A 25,391-nucleotide genomic window follows, 5' to 3' on the forward strand; every position below is an offset into this window, starting at 1 on the left:
TCTTGGTTTCCTCTTATCCGGTCGCATCCGTCTTTTCTCTCATTGGGTAAACGTGGCACGATTAGGAATCGCTCAGAATCGGGTTTAGTCATTTGTTAATAGCTCGGATCGCGGAATGCTATCCGCTCGGCATTTTCCATCATATCCATGGTTCGAGCGGGAGTTATTCCCTCGTTTCCAGCCGGCGTTAGTAATTAGGCAGTAGTGAACCCCTAGGCCTAACAAACTCTACCTAACGCCGCACCGGGAAGGACGGTATAACTTCCAGGACTCGGGTCGGCCAGATAAAAGGACAAGGGGATTAACCCCCCCTTGATAAGGGGAGAGCCGACGTCCGAGATCCATAGCAATATATATATATATATATATATATATGTATATGTATATATATGAACACGCATGCCTGTTGTGAAGCTTGTGAGATAATGGAAATGTCCTTGTAATTCATATGAAAGTACATGGACATCTTCTGATGTGCTTGCACTGACTGGGATATATGTACAAGCTTCTCCATAAGCTTTCAATGAGTGTTTAAACAAAGAACAATAATCATGTGTAGATCAATGACTCCACAATCTTTGTGGTTAATTTTCAGATCCTGAAGCAATGCCAAGTTATTCTGAACTTCCTTGCAGCTGAGAGCAGGCTGAGCACTCAGCACATTGATTGCATTTGGTTGGCAGCGCAGGTATGTTGCACTTGTTTGAATTATTATTTTTTAGTCTATTTATTTATTTGTTTGAGTGGTTTGTTTTAAAATTTACTTGGTATCCAGTAGTCGAAATTGCATGCAATTACAGATTAACTGAAAGCAGAAACAAACCTGAAAACATATTGGCAGCCTGGTGACCACATACATTCAGAAAGTATTCAGACCCCTTCACTTTTTTCACATTTTGTTATGTTGCAGCCTTATGCTGAAATCGTTTGAATTCATTTTTTCCCTCATCAGTCTACACTCAATACCCCATAATGACAAGGAGAAAACAGGGTTTTAGAAAGTTTTGCAAATTTATTATAAAAATATAAAACTGAAATATCACATTGACATAAGTATTCATACCCTTTGCTATGACACTTGAAATTTAGCTCAGGTGCCTCCCATTTCGCTTGATCATCTTTGAGATGTTTCTACACCTTGATTGTAGTCCACCTGTGGTAAATTCAATTGATTGGACATGATTTGGAAAGGCACACACCTGTCTATATGAGGTCTCACAGCTGACAATGCATATCAGAGCAAAAACCAAGCCATGAGGTTGAAGGAACTGCCTTCAGAGCTCAGAGACAGGATTGTGTCGAGGCACAGATCTGGGCTTCATGGCAGAGTGGCCAGATGGAAACCAAACAGTTCAATCTTGGTTTCATCAGACCACAGAATCTTGATTCTCACAGTCTGAGTCCTTGAGGTGTTTTTTTGCAATCTCCAAGCAGGCTTTCATGTGTTTCACTGAGGAGAGGCTTCCGTCTGGCCACTCTGCCATAAAGCCCAGATCGGTGGAGTGTTGCAGTGATGGTTGTCCTTCTGGAAGTTTCTCCCATATCCACACAGGATCTCTGGAGCTCAGCCAGAGTGACCATCGGGTTCTTGGTCACTTCTCTTACCAAGGCCCTTCTCCCCCGATTGCTCAGTTTGGCCGGGCGACCAGCTTTAGGAAGAGTCCTAGTTGTTCCAAACTTCTTCCATTTAAGAATTATGGAGGCCACTTTGCTCTTGGGAACCTTCATTGCAGCAGAATTTTTTTTGTCGGGTTCCCCAGAACTGTGCCTCGACACAATCCTGTCTCTGAGCTCTGCAGGCAGTTCCTTCGACCTCATGGCTTGGTTTTTGCTCTGATATGCATTGTCAGCTGTGAGACCTCATCTAGACAGGTGTGCGCCTTTCCAAATCATGTCCAATCAATTGAATTTACCACAGGTGGACTCCAATCAAGGTGTAGAAACATCTCAAAGATGATCAAGAGAAATGGGAGGCATCTGAGCTAAATTTCAAGTGTCATAGCAAAGGGTATGAATACTTATGTCAATGTGATATTTCAGTTTTTTATTTTTAATAAACTTGCAAAACTTTCAAAAACCCTGTTTTCTCTTTGTCATTATGGGGTATTGAGTGTAGATTGATGAGGAAAAAATGAATTTAAACGATTTCAGCATAAGGCTGCATCATAACAAAATGTGAAAAAAGTGAAGGGGTCTGAATACTTTCTGAATGCACTCACTGTACATGTCTCCCATAGATGTCCCACTAAAAACAAAAGCATATAAATTATCACAAAGCAGTAAGACTCCAAAATAGCCTGATATTGCTCCTTGTTCATCCTCCTGAAGTAACCCTGTATGTGACTACCCTGATTCCAGGAAGCAACCAGGCCCAACCACACATCCCGGTGGATTGCGGACGGCTCCCCAAAGCGCTGGCTACCGCCACTGCCGAAAATATAGCCTCCAGAAGCAATGGCGAATGCAACCCCTTCTCTGACCCCTTCCTTGACATTGCGCACACAGAAAGCATGCTGTCCACACAAAGTCCCCTCCCACAGCACATGAACAGCCTGGCATGGATCTCCCTTTTCCGATATGAGCGTCCCAACTTGGTTCCCGTAACGACAGAGGTCCCTGAACATGACAGACCTTCTCCTGAGCTGACCATTTCGGAAAGCTGGCCTCCAAAGCCAGCTGTGGATTGAGCATCCTCTGTTGTTTCAACTCATCGATTAAAAATGTGAACTACCACAAACGGACCAGGCCTTTTCTGTAGCTTAATAGAGTACTGCTCTACCCTACTGGCTGACATCCTCGATTCACATTTTTCTCTTTGGGACTCTGAAATTTAAGGCTCTCAACATTATTGGCATTTTTGCAATGAGTCTGAAGCACAAGGCTTGGTGCTCTCACTTCACAGTCTGGTTGGTGGCCTTTGTTTCTTTTTAGCCTGTCCCTTGCACAGGGGACGATGGGGTTTTGTAATCACGTGTGTGTGCATGTGTGTGTGTGTGTGTCCGGGCCATAACTATTTTACCATTTGAGTGATTGTCATCAAATTTTCTACAAAGCCTTATTATGATAATATGGAGAAGACAAATTCATAATTTTTATCAAAAGGTTAAAGGTCAGCGTCACCTAAAATCATCACTTTTCATCCAATTGATCTGAAATTTAAATTTACCATTTCAGTTTTGCAATCAAATTTTCAACAAAGCTGTATTATGTGAATATGGAGAAGGAAAATTAATGATTTGGTCAAAAGGTCAAAGTTCAGTGTCACAAATTGTCAATTTTTCATCCAATTGACCTGAAATTGAAACAATTTGCATATTGGGTCACTGAATTGGTTCACCAATCAAGAGCTACAAGCCAATTGTTTTTTAGATCAAAATTTCAATGATCAAGGTTGTGTAAAACCACCAATTTTCACTCGATTGACCTGAAATTTTAAGAATTTGCATATTGGGTCACAGAATTGGTTCACCAATCAAAAGCTAGAAGCTGATAAAAAAAATTTAGGCTCAAAGGTCAAGGCTGCATAAAATCATTTTATTTTTTAATTTTTTTAAATTTTTACTGTTTTCGGTATTTTGAACATACGGAAGAAAATGAAGACGTCTGAATACAAGCGGATGCGGACAGGCTTTGCATCTTCAGATGCTTTCTAGTTTTTATTTTTTAACTGCTTTTGCTCTGGTCTAGCCCACCGTGCTCCGTCAGTCCGCCGACCCTCCACAACTCATCCAGGAACTACACATTCCTCCAGTAACCGCATACTGCTTAAACTCTCAAAATCTGGGCTTACCACACACCTCGGCTCTATTGTTCCTCTTTTTCTCGTTTGTGGTACTGCCTTCCAGAAGTGCTACAATCAACGTCTTCCCTCCATTGCTTCAAGACGGGAGTACACCAATAGTGTCATGTCGTTCCCCATATCTACCCTAGACCTTTCGACTCTTACCCCTTCCTTACCCAACCCTCTTACTTGCAGGTTTCTTTTTCCTCTGCCTCTATCTCTCCTCATCCTGTTTGTTCAATCGCTTTCTTGTTACCTCGACATGTTACCCCATTGTATCTACGTTGCCTTCTTGCCCTCTGTTACGTTGTTTTCCATGAGCCTCAATATTGTATACAAGAATGAAAAGGAAGCATTTGCCCCTTAAAATCGATATAATGACGAGACAGCAGATTTTAAACATAGAGGTTGATCAATATTTGTTTACTAATATTTATATGCTCCTCACAAAAAAGGTTGAGCAACAAAAGTTTTTGGCTTGAATTGTTTGAATGGGACGTTCATTTGTATTCATATTGTGGTTATTAGAGCATCAGCACATTGATTTCTATACTTTATTAATGAGCACCGTTTCATTAAAAGGCAAAGCCAAGTTAAGTTATGCGACAACACAGCGATCTGAAATGAGAATGCAAATTAGCAATGATGCCATTCTACAAACGATTATGGATACGTTTATATTGACACAAATAATTTAATAGCGTGTTGTACCACAATTGGCCCTAACACAAGGTTTGGTAGGTCATTCTACCAATCCAATCACAATCCAGCTATCACTTTGGTATTTTAGGCCATTCTTCAACTTGGGCCGCTTACTGTTGATCAAGAGACTTTTGTTGTATAGCCCCGGACAGTTCTCTCAAACAAGCCAGCGGCACGGAGACAGCCGATCGATCTCGCAGGAGCGACCCAGAGATCCGCCCCTCACCCTCATCCAGGATGGTGGGGGGAGGGGGGGGAGAGACAGAGACAGAGGGAAAGGGTAGGTCCATGGGAACCAATCGTCGTTGCCCTGACGAATCTGGGCAGCAGGGAAGAATGGGAAAGATTTGGCCCCCGACTTGCGTTGGGAGGTACAACCACCACGAAGAGGCATCCCCGATAGATGTCAAGAGACTGTGGGAGTACATGGCGACCACATCTCACTCCCTCGCTCCCTCTCTTTTTCGATCTCTCCCTTCCTATCCCTGTCCCTCTCTTGCTCTATCTCATGCACCATAATACCCAAGCAGCTTCCTGAGCAAGGATTACACTGGGTGGTTTGCCATTGTTTTCCCAGCAGTAGTTAAGGCAATAATTTGGAATTTGGCCATGGCGCCGGTGATAGCTCGCCTACTGTTCATGAAAAATACCGTGCGATCTTTAACGTCCACCAACTAATGCTGGCAGATGAGACGCCCAGTTTAACGTCCATCCGAGGGACGGCACACGCATTGATGAATCACCCTGCCTGTGAAATACCGGGATGACAGTGTATATCTGGGTCGGGATTCAAACCCATGCTAGACCGGTTAGAGGCGAGTATGCATACCTCCAAGCCATTATTTCAGCCTGGCAACCACATACACATCTCCCATGGATGTCTCAAGTGTGTGTAGTTGGACCTATGTCCGGCGATCATGCAGATCAGTGCATCATGAAAATGGTAATGTGACCCTGAAGTGCTGTGTTGCCAACTTGCATGTTTTGCACAGGCTTGTCAACCATAACGATGAAGTTTTCACCTTGCTGTTTGACCAGAAAGTGTGATGATGTGATCTCAGTGTCTGCTACCATTCATATTAACCCTTCGAATGATGACGAGACGGCTTCCTCGACCAACTAGAATGCGAGCCCATGCCATCCCGATTTCGCTATTTGATGGCACAATTATCAAATCACTCTTCACCTCGTCTCCAGACGATGGAGTACCTTTGCCTATATTTGTCCAATCGGCAGACACTTGATGTCGGCGTGCAAGGCGCACATATTGCAAAGTATAGTTGAAGTCCCTGGTTTTGTAGCGACATGATTCTAACGATTGGTTTGAAAGGAGATTGACGTTTCAGTGGAGAAATAACAAACAACTAAAACCAAGATAATAATTTCACAGTTGATTAATTTTTTTTCCAAACAAATGGTAAAATGGCTTTTTAAAATCTCAGCATAAACAACTGGCAGTGCGTTGCTTATCAGGCATACGTAAGCTGCCGGCCGCTGGATGTAATTGCGAACCGAACAGGGTTTGCATCTTGTGTCGACCAATTTCCCCCTTCTAATTGTGATTGCAAATTATTAAAAATAACAAACCTGTCATTGCAGCTGAAACACTGCAGTCGCTACATCCACGACCTTTTCCCTTCGCTCATCAAGCACCTCGACCCCATTCCTCTGCGCCACCTTCTCAGCCTGGTATCATCTTTGCACCCGAGTGCTCACAGCGAGCAGGTAGGTGGACTGCAAATTTTTGCTTAATGGAGGAGCAAGGGGTCTCTTTCATCGGCGGACAAGTTCCTTTAAGGCACGATGTGGGCAAATTAGCAGATACGAGTTAGGTTTTGTAATACGCAGTAGAATAGGCTTTGCTTCGATGATAAAGTTTGGTTCAAATGTGAGTTTTGCCATCTTGCTGAATATTTTTTTCGCCCGTTGCCTAGAGTGAGAATGCAAATTAGCAATTAGTGTGAATGCAAATTTACAAATTAGCAATTAGCAAAGTTAACAAGTGGCATATGCCTCGTCTGGGGTGATATGAAAAAAAAAAAAAAAAATCTTTAGAAGGCCTGCATCTGAGTGCGTGCAATGCATGACCTCACAGGATTTATTTCGGTTTTATTATGGTTCCTGGAAGGAGGTGTCCACGGTGTCATTACTTTTGGTGTCTATAGTGTCCTGCTTTTTTTGAAGAATAATTTTTCCATTTTTTAAAATGACTTCAGTTTTCAATTATTTGTTTTTTCTCAATTTCCATTTGCTTAATTTCCCCCCTAATTTTCACTTATTTATTTTAAAAAAAAATTTTTCCCTCGATTTGCAATTATTTTATTTTAAATTTTTCACTTTCCAATTATTTAAATATTTGTCAATTTTCCCATTATTTAAATATTTTAATGATTTCATCTTTCCATTATTATGGTTCCTGGAGAGAGGCATTAAGTATTTAGTCTTGGTTACCATAGTGTCCTGCTTTTGGGGTGGGAAAAAAAATAACAACAAAAAACAAGTACTATCAATTAGCTAATATTACGAATTGACTAGTGGAAGACATCAGCAATCTCCGATCGCATCCCTCTAGTTTCTAATTTTATACACGCCTCATAATTCATATATCACTGCTTGTTGAAGGCCATTACTGAGCAAGCTTGGTGTTGTTACCTCCACCACCGAAGGTTTTGAGGCCATTCTTCCCTGCTAGAGCGGGGGTTAGCCTGTTTGTCTGTCTGTTTATATGTTTGTCTGTCTTGTTTGTTTGTTTGTCTGTGAACCAAATATCTCAAAAAGTTGTGGATGGATTCAGACAAAATTTGGCAGAGTGGAGTGGATGGGTATGTGACATGGACGAAATGATTAGATTTTGGTGAAGATCCGGATTCGGATCCGGCTAGTAGAATTTTTAAAGTGATTCTTCACCATTGGGAGATCGGACTAAAACCGACATATAGCAGGATATCTCAAAAAGTTGTGGACGGATTTGGACAGGTTGTGTGTTTGTATGACGAGGACGAATCGATTCTATTTTGGCGAAGATCTCAATATGGATTCGGATATGAGAGTTATTTAATTTTTCTAAGTGATTCTTCACCATTGAGAGATCTGACGAAAAGCGATTATATAACATGATATTTGAAAAAGTTGTGGACGAGTTATGACTAAACTTGGTGGACGAGTTGGTTAGGTGACAAGAACAAGCCGATTAGAATTTGGTGCAGGTCTAAATCCATATCCAACCTATCGGTGAAATACAAAACGTAAACTGTTCAGCCTGGCGGATGTATGCCCTCTTCCAAGTGCTGTTCTAGTTAACATTGTGACAGTGATGTGGTAATTTTCTCAATACGATTAGATTCTATAAACTGAGAATATGTATCCTTAAAACTGCTGCCTTCACCAGTTCGATGTCCTCATCATGAGGTCGCTGAACGCATTCTCATTTGACTGCATCCACCTTTTAAAATCGATTCCTCTTTTGTTGTACCCTTCATAGAACTGCACAGGGTATTTGACAGAACCTAAAATAAATAATCTTAAGAACAGGCCATATTGGCATTGTATAGCACCTCGTCATTTCAGATCCATCACTGTCATGTTAAAAAAGGATCGGTCTCACACTTCGATAATAATCTCACCTATTTATTTTACTTCCTGTTCGAGGTTTGTGTTCGTTAAATGTTTTCATTGATACAAAGTGCTCCGAAGGCTTTGCTACGAGTTTTCAGCCTGACCTTGTCACATTCGCACATGTCTGCGGCCCTGTGGGGTCTGACAGACGCTGTACCTAGCCTCGATGCTCATCAAGGCTTTGTGGAACAATGCACTCGCGACCAAGTCTCAGCTATCCAAGCAGAGTTCTTTTGCTTCGTTGCTCAACTCGGGGCAACCTCTTGGGCCCAAAAAAGGTGCTGTTTATAATTTGTTGTGGAGGGATTGGGGATGGAAATAAGTCCTTTGAGAATAGGAGAGCAAATCACTAACTGGTTTTCGGGTCATGTAAATTGCATAATCTCGGGTTATTTTTACTGTCAAGATGACGAGGTTTGTCGTCGAGCTTAACAACGCACACCAGAATGTTTATACTCTGATAGGTGATTGAAAATTTGCCAATGAGGTGCCAACAGATTAACAAGGTTATGTGAGAAAGGCATCACAATTCTATTACATGTCATTATGAAGTATGTAATAAAATCTTTTTTTAAAGGTTTTGAACCTCCACAGACTAGAGTGAAATGAGAACAGAATGAAGAAGGTGATTGGTGAGTACCATCATAGGCCTCTTTTTCATGCGCATGGGTGCAGTTGGGCCTGTAAGTCCTGAGAGCAGTGAGAACAGCGACACGCAAGGAAGTGGTGGAAGCGACATGGAGATGGTCGGAGAAAGCGCCACTCGATCCAGTCAGGAGCCGGAACAAGCCCCGCTGTCTGACTCGGAGGCAAGTTCTGGTACTCAGATGTTATGCCAATGACTCGTCAGACATTAAGATAAAAACATTTGCCGCTCTTGTTTAGAATTTAATTGTTTGGAATTTTGGTTTAATGATTGATTTTTTTTTTAGTCTTAGTTTTTGATTTTTGAATAATTGATTTTTTAGTCTTAGTCTTATTTTTCAGGAGTCTGTGCAGGCCAGTTCCGAAGACGCAGGCAACAGTCGTGAGGATGGTGTGAGTTGCAGTAGCCAGAGTGAGGACTCGAGTCGTGGAGATGCAGACCTGCACAGTACTTCCAGTAGCAGTGGGGCTGGTGGAGCAGGAGCGGCATGTGGAGATGGGGAAAGCAGTCAAAGCCAAGTGGGGAGCAGTATATCTCCGGACAGCCGCATGGCACTGGACGAAAGCATCGACGATGTTGTGCATCGGAGCGGAGACTGTGACGTTGCTCGAAGTACAGGTAGCGCGGCATCGCTTCACGAGCTAAGGCAGAGACTTGGGCAACAACAAGCCGAAAATGGAGCCGCAGAGCGACGGCCTATACGAGCCGAACATGGTTGTGCCTCAGTGGCTGGTGCAGCTGATGCAGTCGGTTGTATATCTGTCGAGGGCTGTGCGTCACGGCCGAGCTCTGCCGGGGAGCTCTCGGCCGAGGGAATGCCAACGGAGATCTTCGATTGTTGTGGGTTCATGACGCAGCACCGGCGACACCACCGTCATCACCACCATCACCACCACCGTCGGCCTCACCATCACCCCTATCACCACCATCACCACCATCACCACCATCATCACCATCACCACCAATCTCACGTTGATGGGTAAGTTGGCAATCATATTGCTTTCTACCTTCAGTATGTATTCAGTGAGTGTAAAAACGTCTTAGAGTTTGAATTTCTGAAGTCTTCCTCACTGTTACCATTGTTTCTATGTTAATTATTACTGATCCGCCATTCTCTTAACGATGTCAAAAATCTAACTTTTGAAACAGTTCAAGATCCTGCTGATGAAAAACGATAGCTATTGTGACTAGTTTGCTTAAACAAAGCTGTTGGTAATGACAAACTGAGCTTATTTTCTTTGTTTTTAACTAACCACGCAATTATTTTTATTTTACAAATTCTTATGTTTGTGATCGTGGTTGTATCAGAACGCATACATCAACCACGCCGTAGATAACACAAGCAGGCAAAGTCAGGCTTGAGAGATCTGCTTGAATGGACATCTTGATTAACGTTTTTTTTAGGCCTATTACACCCAGGTCAGAGTCTCGGACTTGAACATGACTCAAGTCACTTTTTTTTTTAATGACGACCCGTGATTCTTCTCATGAGTCGCGACTCTAGATGCAACACGACTTTGCATTGGAACATTAAGACTTGAGATCTGAACCCCGAGTGACCTTGCAAATAACTTTGACACAGGAGGATGCCATTGGGCCCCATCAAATCTTGCGTTATTATTACCTCCGCCATTGAAGGTGAACAGAGGTTATATGTTCACCACTGTCTGTCTCTGTCTGTTTGTTTGTTTGTTTGTTTGTCTGTCTGTCTGTGAATAGGATATCTCAGTTTTGGACGAATTCCAAAAGGAATTTTGGTGAAGATCTGGATCCCGGATACAAGAGTGTTTTTGATTTATTTTTTTGGAGTGATTCTTCACCATTGAGAGATGCGACCAAAAACATTGTATGGTATGATGTTTCAAAACGTTGTGGACTAGTTGTGACAAAGCTAGGTGGATGAGTTGATTCGGTGACGAGAACAAGCCGATCGGATTTTGGTTCACAGTGGTATGCAAAACTGAACTGTTCAACCTGGCGGAAGTATGCGCTCTACCGCGTGCCATTCTAGGTACTAACCTGTGGTTGTTTGTCTATGCTCTATCCTTTTTAAATGCTGAGCATCAAGCAAGGAAACAGCACGTACCATTTTAAAGTCTTTGGTATGACTCGGCCTGGGTTAGAACCCCTGACCTCTCAGACTCAGAATTTAAATAGCATCTGAATATCGTACAAAGGGGATTAAAGTAAATAACCTCTCCCATACTTTATTTACAGAGCGGCCGTGCTGCCGAATCAGTTTCTGGGCAAGGGTTATACTGAGAGGGGGGTGTCCTTTAATGTGGTGGCGGGTTTGTATCGGTGTGTGCAAGGCCACAGTACAATAAAGTTCCCCAAATCAATGATTTCATCAGATCCCTCCTTTGGCTTCCTGCCCCCTCCCCCCAACACCACATCAGATTCCTCTTGCTGTACATCAAATCTTGAAGGGGCCTTTGCCCCTTGGCCAACCGAGCTGACCCTCCTTCCAGCATGTTCTCTAATAATTCTCAGTGGCACGCTGGGTTCGGTCACAGTCCTTGCTCTCTCCAAGAGCTTCATCACCTATGCACATGCACCACTTTCCCACCCACAAACTTCACACGTATTGATCCCTCCCCAGCTGCCGTTCATTCTACCTGCAGTACATGCTATGCGTGTGTTCCCCACCTGCCATAGCCTGCAGTTTTGCTAAATCAATACAGTGAAACAACCAATGATGGAATTCCTTTATTGCACACCACATTTTTTTATTTATTATTTATTTATTAAATAAACCTCTTCCACTTGGTCCATGTGCTGGTCCTCATGGTCACTCTTGCTCGTCATCCATGTCAATATCCCAACTCACTTACATACCCCTAAACGTAAAGCTTGGCAAGCTGTGACAATGGGGAAAGGTAAATTTAGCTTTGCCAATTACCACTAGGAAGGTTGTTCGATTCCAACAGCGCCTGCTGCAGCCATTCTTCTCATTTTAACTTGTCAATTGCAACCCAGGGTTCTCTTCCCAAACTGAGAGCCCATTAAATCATGGTGGACTATCTGTGGAAGGTTATGAGTGTCTCTCTGGGCCTTTCCCAATAATTTCAATAATTTCTATTTAACTCGTAACTTTCCACAAATACTTCGTTTGGTTACTCCCGTCGGGCGGTACTCATACCCCTGTCCATGCGGTGTGAGATCCGTTAGACCAGCCAAGCGTGGCAGGTCTCCTCATGCTGGCTGTCCTGGAGCCTCGGGAATGCTACGAGACTGCATGCCCAGGCGGTCACCTCCTTCAGCTCTCACTGGCCCTATGTGTTTCCACCACCAAGGCATGGCACTTCCAGGTGCCTGGGAGGGGGCACTTCGGCTCCACTGAGGTTTTGACCCCTTCCAGTGTCGTGCGACCCACCGGCCCTGAGATGTTTGCTCCGGCGGCTCCCTGATAGTCAGGAGACACCCCACAACACCACCAGACCCCTTAGGGGATGGGTCCTACCACACCTGTGGTCAGACCCCACATCCAAAATCTTGCCTGTCCAGCTCCTAAGCTGCCTAGCAGTTCTCAATTTCCCAGTGGGGCAATTTCCAATGAGGCAACCACCCTAGCTTCCCCACACCCTCCCCTTTCCCCCACTCCCCTCCCCTCTCCTCTCCCTCCCCACTGAATAACGCTTTAGCCTGAACAATGCTGACCGGGGACCATGTCCCTTCAAGGTTGCTCCACTGTAAATTTCATTTTTACAGTCTCGTGTTCTCAAATCCTTTTGCGGATGAAGACACAGTGCATGCGCAAAAGGCTTCGTTAACATTCATACGTCATATCGATTGCCCCGCATTGTGCCATCATTTCCCTGAATATGGTTCAGATCACCATCGTGCCCGCCTCCTGGCTGGACCACTTGGGAATTTGGCAGGTTTCTATCCTCAACACTAAGCCCCGCCCCTGGCTCTCCTCTGAGCACGTGTTGAACGTCTGCCCTTATGTGGACTTCCCCCGTTTTGGCCACTTTTTCCCACACTACTAATTTGACAACAATTTTCTTTTTTGTTTCTTTTGTTGACAACAAAAATTCTTTTTGAATTTAAAAAAGTCCAAATGCGCTTTTGTGCTCAAATTTGAATTCTATAATTTCCCTTAGGGAAATTAAATTTGGGCCCCTAAACACTTTGCCACCATTAACTTTTCCACATCAAACTTGAGAAAATGTTATCTCTCCATACATGTTGCTACTGACAAACCAGATGTAATCTGCTTAACAGAAACTTTCCTCCTGCAAGATGTCTCTGATTCCTTAGTATCTCTCCCGGGTTACTCCCTCCTCTGGTATGATAGACCTGAGCCTCGTCCTGGTGGTGGGTGGCTCTCTATCAAAAACTCTCTTCCTCACTCGCCCTGCACTGCCCTCTCTCCACCCCACCCCCAGGAGTACCTCTGGCTACGGCTTCCTCTCTGCTCCCACCTTTTGTTCATATGTGTTTTGTACCATCCTCCTTTGTGGACACCATTTGTGTCTGTGGTCTTGCTGTGTTCTTTCCCTCTGTCGTGTCCGTGTCGTGTCCGTGTCGTGTCCGTGCATTTCCCACCGCTGTGTCCGTGCTGTCATACCATGTCGATCTCCCACCCAAGTGGAGGGAGGAGGGTGGGGTGGTGGTGGCGATGTGAGATCGGGCGCCGGCAGGCCAACCCAGTTGTTTGATTCGCCTCTCAAATTGCCTGTGCACATGTGCTGGTAGCTGGCTAGAGATTGTGTTACAGTTTCAAGCGACGGATATTTCTTCTGCTTAATCGTGGGGATTGCATCCTCTCTCAATTGTGGCAGGTAACCACAAGACCTAGCCATCTCTGTTGTTTCATAACAGTGCTCTGTAAAATGGTTCGAGCACAAAAGTGAATATTTTGTAGGTCCGATCCATACTTGGGTATTTCGGACAAACCTCGTCCAATTTCTGGCAATCTTCGGATCTTTTGGCCATGGTGTTGCATGAAATCATCTCGGTTTGTATTACTACAACCACCAAGGACCCATCGACTGAGCATATTTGTCAAAAATTATTCGCCGTTTGAGTTACATCATACTGCGATGTGACCCGTAGACAGTACGCGAATGGCAGTTGACTACTGGGTGTGACGTCACGGCGAAGTGTGAAGAATAAGATTTCGACTTTTCATCGCAGCATTAGCGAATTTATAAATTGGAAATCGTAAAAAGACACATCATTTCTATTTTGTAGGGAATCGAGGGATAGATTAGCGTCGAAGTGGACTGAGTGTTTGGGTTCCCCTTTAATAGAGTGAAGTATACACTAATGTGTCATGGATTAAAATAGCGTGTGGTTCATTCATCGACACTGAGACTTAACCAGGAAGACTCAATTCCAATGTAGACCTTTAAAACTTAACTCAACATCTGGGATTTGCGCAGTTTTTGGGTAAGGTATCAGTTTTCTAAGAATGTTTGTATTGGTCACTCGCTTTGTGTGTCTTGCTCCATTTTTCGATTGCTTACTCTGATTGCTTTATGCTTGTTTTGCTCATTGAGGAATATTGGTCTTTTTAAGGCATGGTTGAAGAACTCGTCATGTTGTGCTCACTGTTCTTTATTGGTTCGCTTGCAGTTGATCAAGCCCATTTTGTTTGATGTTTTCTCGTTCTGGTTGATGGATTGAAATGACTCAGTCCTTCAGCGCTTTATTCCTGACTCTGTATGTGCAGAGGATTAGATGAGGACATGCTGAGTGCAGATGACGTAAGCTGCAGCAGTTCTCAAGTGAGCGCTAAGTCGGAAAAAAATATGGCTGACTTTGATGGAGAGGAGTCAGGTTCTGGCTGTGAGGAAGAAGAGGAGGAGGAAGAGGAGGAAGAAGAAGTAGCACGAATCAATTCCCACGTTGACTTGACATCGCGCTTGCAACCATCACAATTGGCCGACTTGTCCTCTCTGTACCACGGGCACTTGGCACCAGGTGGGTAGCTATAAATATCATGACGTGGCTCCCAACCCACCAAATGCAACTCACTGGAAACTATCCTTTTTCCACATTGGGAATCACAAGACAGCCTAAAGGCATGAATTACAGAGGATTCCAAACTCGTTCATCATTATTATTATTTAATTGTTTTCCAATCTGTTTTTGCTCATACTCGCCCTTTATTTTGCAGCTTCAACTGTGCACAAGCACCAACCTGGGGATCTGGCTGTGATGGATGTGAATCTGGACGACGTGTGCCGAGAGGGGAACACGCTACTTTGGGACCTCGTTCAGGACAACAATGCTGTGAGTAACATGAGCAACCTTTACATGATTTACCATCTTTGCTGTTGGTTAGGGAGCAGTGCTGGGTTTGGGTTGAGGGGGAGAGGAGGGGACGGGGTGGGGTTAGGTGATCTTTATCTACATGTGATATTGATCCAAGCATGCAAAACGTTATTTTGACACATGCCTTTATCTGGGTGGTGTATAGGCAACAGACCGCTGCCTTGAAGGCTCCCGAATATAAAATTAACCCGGGTTGCCTATATGAAGCAAAAACATGCATACTGCTTATGTGCATATATACTACGTTGTGGTTATATAGCTCGGATAAATCCAATTGCACCCCTGCCCTCTCCCAAAGGAATAAAATGTGAAGATGGGTGAAAAACGTTAGTTTTTTTTTTTTTTTTACTTGATGGAATCAAACGAAACTTGTACATGCACAACGTCAGATTGCCCTCATTAATCCCTGAAAGTTTCTACTTCCGAAGTCAAATTCTCTCTGAGAAGTAGATGAAACATCCATACAACATACATACAATTCTATGCATAGTCATACATACATACAACATTCTTTCATTCCATTATATAGAGGTATAAAATCGGTGATGTGGCAGCTGTAGCAAATTAACTCGCTCATTTACCACGGTTGTTCATCACAGAGAATGTGAGTGTAAAGTGGCTCTGCCATTTTGGGACAGGCCTTTTATGGGCTTGTAAAAACCTCAGCTGTACTTCCAGAGGCAGATTTAACAACTACAGACAAATTCTACAAATAATCAGCACAAACAGACCGCTGCCTTTTGGCCTGCTCCAAACTATTAAGGCTACTTTTATATTTTAATTTCTGTCTGCAACTGAGGGTGAAGCATTTCTTTTGTGGAGACTGAAACAGATCACATGTGCTGCATGGTCATCAAAGGGTGCATCACATTGAAAGGAGTGCATTCATTAGCTAACAGCTGCAACCTACATTCACCAGGCGGACATGTTCCTGGTTTTGTTCGTCATTTCCTGTAAATATTTGTTATTGCTTGGAGTTATTTCCCTCACAAAACAGATTTGTAGGAACTGTTGTGCTTGGAATCACCTCGTAATGTCAGCTTTTGTGGTGTTTTTATTTTCTTTTCCTGCACTACCTTAAGTAGGAAAGCATCTTTGCACAAAATTGATATCGTACATGCTACATGTGCAGGTGCATTTAGCAGAAGGGCTTATTGTGGAAGCTGAGAAACTGCTGTGTTCCCTCGTTTGCTGGTTCACCGATCGCCAAATCCGCATGAAATTCATCGAAGGCTGCCTTGAGAACCTCGCCAATAACAGGTAGTTGGTTATATTGCCTACGAAACACCTGTTTGCGTATGACTGCTTTGACCTATGTACCATTTTCAGAATTGTAAACAGTTTCATATAAAAAGGTGCATTCACGGTGATGTGAAATATTGTGTACTCTGGGAAGTCGTTTTTCAGTGCCCTGTATAGAGCTTCATACATGCCCCATCCCTCCTCTCCTCCTCCTGTGATCTCATCTGACATTTATCTCGATGATATCTCTACTCCCACATATTTTGGTGGGGAGAGGGAAAGTTCTATTGAGCACTGTGCTCTGTTTTTGGACTCCATGGTGACAAGAAGCATCTTCACTGACTACATACAAACTTTATTTCTCCTTTTCCAGATAATTATCTGGATAATAATCCAGTTAATTTTTATTATATTTTTCCAGTTAATTAAGTGTGTTATTATCTGGATATACCCATCCTCCTTTTCCCTTCCTTCCATTCTAACCCACTGCTCCTGAAGAGGTAAGTGTATTTTATTTGTCAGATGTAAGGTGCCCCTTTATATGAACTTTTCTGGAGCATTACTTGGTTCCTCCTAAGAGCACAAGGGTAGTCCAGCATGCACACGATTTTTTGAATGCCCCTTATTTTCTATTGTTTGACATTTTCTATAAGCTATGTGTCCCTTCTTTTTTATACTTTGCCACATGGCACATACCCTTATATAAAGGGGCCTCTTCTATGCCCCTGGAATTTTACCCAAGATATATACAGTCGTGGACAAATATATTGGCACCCTTGCACTTTTTTCAAATAACTCACAATTTTCTCTAAAAATAAGTTGAAATTGACAAAAGTATTTGGTCTCCACAATTCTTTATTTCACTGTTAATATTACAGAATCTTTGTTTTTGATTCAGAACTTAATATATCCTTTTAAACCAGAAAATAAAAAGAAATGGCATTGACAAAATTATTGACGTTGTAGACTTAATATTTGGTAGCACAGCCTTTGGACAAAATAACTGCAGTCAAGTGCTTCCTATAGTCATGAATGAGCTTCCTACACCTCTCTACTGGCAGTTTGGCCCACTCTATTTGTGCAAAACAACTTCCCAGAGTTTTGATTGGAGCTTCCGGTTCTGCTGGCAAGGGTTGTGTTTTTCCAAGCTCTCCACGCCATCAAAGTAAATTATTTTTCCCGTTTGTATTTTTGTCAAAACTGTATTTTTATTTTACTGTGTTTCTGACTACTGTGTGTTTCGAGTAAGATCTCGGTGTAAATCGTGCATACCTGTGTGTAATAGTCGGTTGTTCCTGCCGCGTTTTCAGGCCTTGTCCTTCGAGGCTTTTCTGTCCTCGGCGGCCTTTTGTTGTCCATTTACTTTCGATCTTTCACTGTATTGCTTTATCTTTTGTCTCTTTTCAGACATATTTCCATACTTCCCATTAAATTAATTTAAAAAATAATCCTAATTCCCTTCTCTCCCAGTGGCTTCCTCTCCACCGTATTCTGTTGTATATTCTAAACACACTTTTCTTTTTATTATTTAAAAGGTTGTCTTTGATGTGCTCACCAAAACTCTTCACTGCAAATAAAAATTAAATCTCTTACAGTTTTGCCTTTCTACATTCCCTAAACTCACCTGCATTCCACCCTTCCTCCAACGTTTTCAAACGGATCTCTGACTCGAAAATCACAAGAAACTCATTTTGCAATAAATGTTAGTTTTCCATGAATCGTCCAACACTTTCTAAAATCCAAATTCACCCCTCCCCTCCTAAAATCCCCCATTACCCCTCCCTTTCAAATCTACCCCCTAAAGCTAGGACTTCCAGGAAAGAAGTCAGTATTTCAAAAAAAGTGGATCTGGGGTGAATTAATGGAGTAGAAAAGATGAAGGTTTTGGATGGGGGAAGATAGGAGATGGTGGTGAACAGCTGTTTTAAAGACCTGGAGGGAGGAGTGGGATTGAAGAGAGTGAGGGAGTTTGTTCCAGAGGCGGGAGAAAAGCGGAATGAACGAGTGAAGGTGAGCAGAGAGTCTTTATTTTGGCAGTTTCACCAAAAGAGGGTTGCTGGCAGATCTTGTGCGACCTGTAGGAAAATTTGGAGGAGAGAGCCCAGAGAGAGCTGGGGGAGCAAGGCCGGAGAGGAGTCTGTAGAAGACAGAAAGACCACCAACCTGGCTGCGGTGAGTGAGTGAAAAGTCCCCGGAGTTAGCTTCATCGCGGGAGATTCCAACGATTCTGAAAGCTTTGGTTTCAACAGCGTGAAGCCGAGCTTGGTGTGAGGCAGGACCACCGGCCCAGAGGGGAGAACAGTATTCCATTGAGCTGCGGATGAAAGCCTCGTATGTGGTGAGGAACTCAGGTGTGCCAAGGATGTTCTTCGCACGATAGAGGATGCCCAGTCGGCGACTGGCTTTGGAGGCCAGCTTGGAAATATGGTTTTTCCAGGAAAGATCTTGGCAGATAGTGAGACCCAAAAGCTTGAGTGACAGAACTTCTTGGAGAGGATTGTTGAGAAAGTAGATGGGAGGGTTGCCCATTCGGTTTTTTCGGAGAGACATAGTAAGAGTGTGAGATTTGTCCAGGTCTGCAGAGAGTGAGGAGGCTGCGGACTGCCGATATGAGGGATGAGGTATGGAGCGGCAGAGAGTGGAGTCATCAGCAAAGAGATAGAGAGGATTTTCCAGAGAGTCAGAGAGATCATTGATGAAGACCAGAAAAAGCACAGGGCCCAGAACACTGCCTTGTGGAACTCCAGCCTGAACAGGAAGGGGAGATGAGAGAAATCCATTCAGGGCCACACGTTGACTACGACCAGAGAGGAAGTCCGCAAGCCATGCGTGGAGATTTCTATGGATACCATAGGATGAGAGTTTGTTGAGCAGAGCGGGGTGCCAGACTATATCGAAGCAACGTGATATGTCAAGGGAGACAGCTCTGATTTCCTGTCTGGCATTACGGACCTCCATCCATTGTTGAGACAGCAGAAGCAGCATGTTCAGAGTTAGAATGACCTGGTCTGAATCTAAATTGATGATCCGAGATCGAGCCATTGGAGAAGAGGAAGGATTTGATGCCAGAAGCGATTATTGATTCCAATTGATTAGGATGAGGCTGCTTTTTACTCTAATAATGAGGTGAACTGACAGAACACCTGCTACTGGTCGCAAGACAACCCTCACTGGTTTACTGCTTGAAAGGAACAAGTTGCTGCTCATGTGATGGTGTGGTGTGGCATTTGGAAAGACCACATCATAGGCCCCTTCTTTTGTGATGGCACAGTCACAGGCGACGCCTATTTCCGTATGCTCAATGAGGAAGCATTCCCCAGTGTCTTGAACGCAGATGGGAATTTCCCAAAATGATTCCCACAGGATGGTGCTCCTGTCCATTACGGCATCAGCGTAAGAGAGTGGCTGAACCGGCAATTCCATGGTCATTGGATAGGATGTGAAGGGCATGTGGAGTGGCCGGCGAGGAGCCCCGATCTCAGCCCGTTGGATTTTTATCTCTGGCGTCAATTGAAGGCTTTTGTCTCCTCGTAAATAATTTGCAAGTGCTGCGCATTTGTGGAAGCGTATCAGTGATGCATGTAACACCATCACTCCTGACACCATTCGGCGTGTGACTGCTGACTGGTTACATTGTCTGCATTTTTGTATCAATCATAATGGTGGACACATTGAACATATTGTGAACACAAGTCGTTTTCATCATTTTGCTCTTTGGTTCCAGACTTATGGGGCACCCTGTGTCGTGTTTATGCATATATATTTCTTAGGCTCAGAATGTAGCTAGCTGCCACTCACACTCACATTGACATACCGATGAGACAAACACCTAACGCAACCACTGAGCTTGGGGGAAGTGCCGTCACTTTCTGGAATACTCTGGGTACCAGCGACATCACAATGGTGCCCTTTTCTCACCACATTCATTGAGGCATTTCATCCTCCCTATGGATGCCAACCGATGATTGTTTGTCTGTACTATATACTTTTAAATGCTGAGCATCAAGCAAGTAAGCAGCACATACCATTTTTAAAAGCCTTTGGTATGACTCGCCCGGGGTTTGAACCATCGACCTCCCAGAAACTAACCATTACAGGATTACACCACTGAGTCTGGTATTTCTACACATCCTTCTTTATTTGACTTGTGTGCTGCAGTCATCATGTCGTAAGCTTACTGTTCCTCCTCACGATGATCAACAACAATTTTTGTGACATTCATGTTGTTTATAAAAGCAGTCTGGTGATTAAACATATCTTCAAGTGTATATCGTCGGTGTGGGTGCTTCATTTCCCTGTTCATAGGTCTGTTGTGGTGTCCCTGCGTCTCCTTCCAAAGCTGTTTGGGACTTTCCAGCAGTACGGCAGCAGCTACGATACACACTGGATCACAATGTACGTGCGTGCGTGTTGGTCTTGCCTGTCGCTAAGACATTCATGCTTAGAAATGAAGGCATAAAGTTGTGCATGCATGTGTGTGCATGTGTGCTAATGCATTGAAGCTCATTGCAAGGAAGGTAAATATATATATCGTTAAAACCATATGCTATGGGTAGAGAGATAGAAAGTGAGGGTGAATTTCTGAATTGACTGGCTGTGTGGATGCAGCTGAGGCCGTGGGTCCACATTAATGGGTCCCACCATTTGGAGAGTTCGAGCTCTCGCCAGCAAGTGGTTCCTTTTACTGGTGACCGTAATAGCTACATTATTGTGTGGATGTAAAATGCCACCTTATGTCTTTTATATGTTGCTGTTTAGGTGGGCTGAGAAGGAGTTGCACATGATGCAGCTCTTCTTCAATAACCTCAAAGAGTACATGCTGACAGTGTGTGAAGGCAGAAATTCTCATTCGCTGTACGTCTTCCATTCCCTATTCCCCTTTATCCCACCGCCACCGCAACACATTTTGATTTATACTTTTAAATATTTAGTTTTGAGAGAGAACTTCATTTTGCAGCTACAGCCATGCAATGGAGGTTCAAGTTCGGTTGCAGTTTCTCACCTGCGTGTTTTCTACTTTGGGTTCTCCTGACAATTTCCGTAAGTTCCACTTGCATTGTATTAAAACATCTCTGTTTCTTTCTTGATAAAATTTAAAATAAAGTCCTGTTGAGATTTTAAGCAATGCTATCCTTTTGTTGGTTGTAATTTGATGACGATCATTAATTTCCCTGAGGGCATTAAGAGGTATCCATAATAAGGACTGGAACTTTGTATTATTGGCCAGACCAGGCAGCGCTGGCAGATTTTCTCCTTCCTGACTAAAGGCCATGAGTGAGATGTCAGGGAAATTGTAATTCTCGTGAATTTCACGTTGTTTAAACAAGTTGATAATCCAAATCCTAAATACTGCTGCCCTCAGCCAGAATTTAACCCATGACTTTTGGAATACCAATCCAGTGTCCTCACCATTGGACCGACACCTTTCCCACATTAATTTGAGCCTTTGAGATGTAAACCAAGCTATCGCACACCCACGGCCAAATTGAGTTAAGTGCACTCAATTAATAGTTCATCTTTGTACACCTTTGGTGTTTGTAGCAGAGCTGACAGGATGGCTTGGAGGTATGCACACATCTAGCCTGAGTTTGAATCCTGACCCAGCTATGAACTGTCATCCCATTGTTTCACAGGCAGGGTGATTCATCAATGTATCAATCTGTGTGCCAGCCCTCGGATAGAGGTTAAACGGGAATCTCGTCTACTAGCATTCGTTGGTGGACATTGAAGATCCAATGGTGTCCTTCGCGAAGAGTAGGCGAGCTATCACCGACACCCTGAACAAATTACAAATTCCTGCCATAACCAGCAGAGGGCATTGCATCAGCGGCACAGCTCTGAAACCTTGAAGCTTGAAGCCTTCAAAAAATCTAAAGAAAATCAAACAAATGTATATGGTACAACGGTATCGACTCAGAAAAGACACTGAATTGCGGACAACACACCACTGGACTCTCTCACTATGACGTTCAAACACACCCATTATGCTATGATGGAGTAGTACAGTCTTGTACCAAACTGTCCTGGTCCAAACATTATGTAACTGCATTTTATCACTCTAAGAAAATGTACAAAAATGGTTTAACCATTCAAGTTGTTGTGTTTGTGTGCTTCCCCTTCTCTCCCCATCCCCATCTTGTCTTCCGCTCCCTCTTTTTATATATTTTGTTTGTCCGGTTGATTTGTTTGTGAAGTAAATGTTAGCTCTTTCACGAGCCTCGATTCAGTATCCAAAAAAAAAAAAAAAAAATTAGGTTAAAAAAATAAGTATCCCAAATCTTAAATGGCAAAATCCTGAACTTTGCACTCGATCCTCCCCCTCCCCCCAACCCCGTTTAAAAAAGCGTGGGTTTAATAACTTTTGAAACGCTTCAGCACAACAGTAAAAATTATTGGTCATTCATGTGACACACACAGAAGGACTTTGGCTGGAGAAGTTGGATTCTTATCAATAATACTTCTGTGGATCTATGATTATGATGATGGTGAATGACCTTTTTGTTTTTTTGATGTATTTGTTTTCCACTCTGCACCCCTTGTAGGTCTGACGCTGGAGCAAGTGGACACTTTGTGGAATTGTCTTGTCACTAAGATGGAGTCTTCAGATGATGCCCTTCACTGGTTTCTCAATCAGGTCCGCAGCAAGGACCAACATGCCATGGGCATTGAGACGTACAAGCACATCTTCTTGGAAAAGGTGTGTGTGTGTTATGCTGGTGAGCGTTTGTGCTTTGTGTAACATTGTTTTCAGTTATTTATTTTTGCCGTCTTCGTTTTTTTTTTATTACTCTTCTTTTTTTTTTTTGGTATACAGAGTCTAGGTTATGGAGGTTCTAGAACACAGACTGGATCGGGATGTAACAACAAAAAGAACAGTGGAAATGGGATGGGGAGAACACAACAACAGCAGGGTTATCTGGGGCGTGCACAAGTCATAGTTGCCAGAAGGGGGAGGCTTAGGGGGGCTCTGCGGGTCCTCCCCCAGGAAATTTTGAAAAATTGATCATCGGAAACGATATTTCCTGCGTTCTTGGAAGTTTTTGCAGTTTCCTGCGTTCTTCCCTGGCTCAACGGTTCAGCAAACTCACGACGACTAATGGGCTAAAGTGGCGAACTGGTGAGCAGACTAGGAAAGCTAGAATCCTTTGTCAAAACAAGAATGATCGCTCTGTGGTCACAACCTGCGACAAAGTCTGGTAACGGGCCGATTGGGAAACGCGCATTTAAAACACACTTAAAAGATGAACAGTGCAATTGGGAAACACACATTTAATGTTCTATTAAAAATTAACTTGACACCTCTCACCATGTCAGCCTCCACCATGATTATATCGGTAAGAGCCGATTTGTTACACGGTCACGGAGTGTTTAACCCCAAAATGGGGCCATTCAAAAATTACTTAAAGCTATTTTTTTTAGTAATGTTAGCACAATAGTTAATTAGTTAGTTATTTGAATGCTTGGTTCTTCTTGGAGGGACTTCCAGTGGTTGTTTTTTTGGCGCAAATGGGGGTTGGAAGTGTGGTGTTGAGGTTCTTGAACTCTTGGTGAGTGCTGCGCTCATTCAGAGTAATTGTTACGCTGTACAGTTCTGGATTGAATATACTGCCCTTGGAGGAAACCTGTCTCCTGGTCCTTTGGTTCATCTATTCAGATATGTTAATCCAAATACACACACACTCAACAGCCACAAAACATAAATCAGGTGTTATAGCAATTTGCATAACGTAACACTTGATTACGTAACATAACTCTTGATTACCGTGTGTTCTGACGTGCCGATTGGGAAACGTGCATTTAAACCATTCCAAAAAGATGAACAGTACGATTGTGAAATGATTAAATTAAAAGCGATTAAAAACGCGATTAAAAGATTCACTCTACCTCTCACCACGTGTGTTTCCTGTAAACACACGAATAATTGACTCACACCTGAAGAGCAAATTTGAATGGTGCCACCACTCTTTATCTGCCACTGTGCTGCATCGAATGAACCAATTTCCAAACCAATTTCATGGTTTTGTTTAAATATTTATTTAAATATGTTTAAACCGCAGCCGTGATTCCCCCCCCCCCACCCCCCCCCCCCCCCCAGGATTTCCATGTTTTAAACGTTTCCCAGTGTGTACCCTGGATAAGAATAGGTACGCCGTATCCCTGCGTGTCGTAAGAGGCGAATAAGAGGGTTGGCGTCAGGAAGGGCATCCGGCCATAAAAAAAAAACACTGCCTCAAAAAGAGAACCATGACAATTACAACTACATGTGGGCAGGGTACAGCCTGAAGTGGAGATCGGTTTCTGAGGTTTGGGACATGGAATGTAGGGACAATGACAGGGAGATCAGGAGAAGTGGTGGAAGTATTGGTCAGAAGAAGAGTGGACATATGTTGTGTGCAAGAGACGAGATGGAAGGGAAGTGGTGTGAGAATGGTGAAGGGTAGGCAGGGACAGAAATACAAGTTTGTGTGGCAAGGGTGCCTGGAGGGCGTGAATGGTGTTGGTGTCCTGTTTTCTGAGGAGTTTGTAGACAGTGTGGTGAGTGTGACTAGAGTGAGTGATAGGTTGATGATGGTGAAAATGATGATTGGAAAGCTCTTGGTGAACGTCATCTCGGGATATGCTCCGCAGGTTGGTCGAAGCGATGAAGAGAAGGACAAGTTCTGGTGTGCGATAGAGAAGCTGATGGAAAACGTGAAAGATGAGGAAGTTGTTGTGGTAGGAGGAGACCTAAATGGACATGTGGGAAGGAGTATGGATGGTTTTGATGGAGTTCATGGGGGTTACGGATATGGTGTGAGAAATGGAGAAGGTGAAAGGATTTTGGAGTTTGTTGATGGAGCTGATTTGTTGATTTGTAATACTCAGTTCCAGAAAGAGGATAATAAGCTTGTTACATACACGTCAGGTGGGTCGACGACAACCGTTGACTACCTGATGGTGCGTAGGCGAGATAGGGGGCACCTCCGAGACACAAAGGTGATCCCGGGGGAGGAGGCTGTTTCACAGCACCACTTGGTTGTCTGCGACGTAAGGGTGAAAGGTGCGAGGAGAGCTCGGCGGGTGAAGTACCAACCGAGAATGAAGGTGTGGAGGTTGAAAGAGGTGACAGTAAGGGAGGCA

At 43.5% G+C, this 25,391-nt stretch overlaps 1 protein-coding gene across 5 annotated transcripts in view; it reads left to right on the forward strand.

Annotated features, from left to right (window-relative positions):
- The window catches only part of USP34 (ubiquitin specific peptidase 34), a 235,166-nt gene that overhangs the window by 73,273 nt on the left and 136,502 nt on the right, over nt 1-25,391 (forward strand). For all 5 annotated transcript variants that reach the window (XM_068128379.2, XM_068128382.2, XM_068128381.2 and 2 more), the window contains exons 11-22: nt 596-688; nt 6,083-6,208; nt 8,247-8,376; nt 8,774-8,907; nt 9,086-9,723; nt 14,425-14,675; nt 14,872-14,987; nt 16,162-16,289; nt 20,577-20,666; nt 21,030-21,125; nt 21,229-21,311; nt 22,814-22,968. In XM_068128379.2, the coding sequence (XP_067984480.2) occupies nt 596-688; nt 6,083-6,208; nt 8,247-8,376; nt 8,774-8,907; nt 9,086-9,723; nt 14,425-14,675; nt 14,872-14,987; nt 16,162-16,289; nt 20,577-20,666; nt 21,030-21,125; nt 21,229-21,311; nt 22,814-22,968 (2,040 nt within the window). The remainder of the gene's footprint in view (nt 1-595; nt 689-6,082; nt 6,209-8,246; nt 8,377-8,773; nt 8,908-9,085; nt 9,724-14,424; nt 14,676-14,871; nt 14,988-16,161; nt 16,290-20,576; nt 20,667-21,029; nt 21,126-21,228; nt 21,312-22,813; nt 22,969-25,391) is intronic.

The sequence above is a fragment of the Myxine glutinosa genome, chromosome 9, assembly GCF_964187855.1.
Source record: "Myxine glutinosa chromosome 9, kmMyxGlut1.1, whole genome shotgun sequence".
Classification (NCBI taxonomy): domain Eukaryota; kingdom Metazoa; phylum Chordata; class Myxini; order Myxiniformes; family Myxinidae; genus Myxine; species Myxine glutinosa.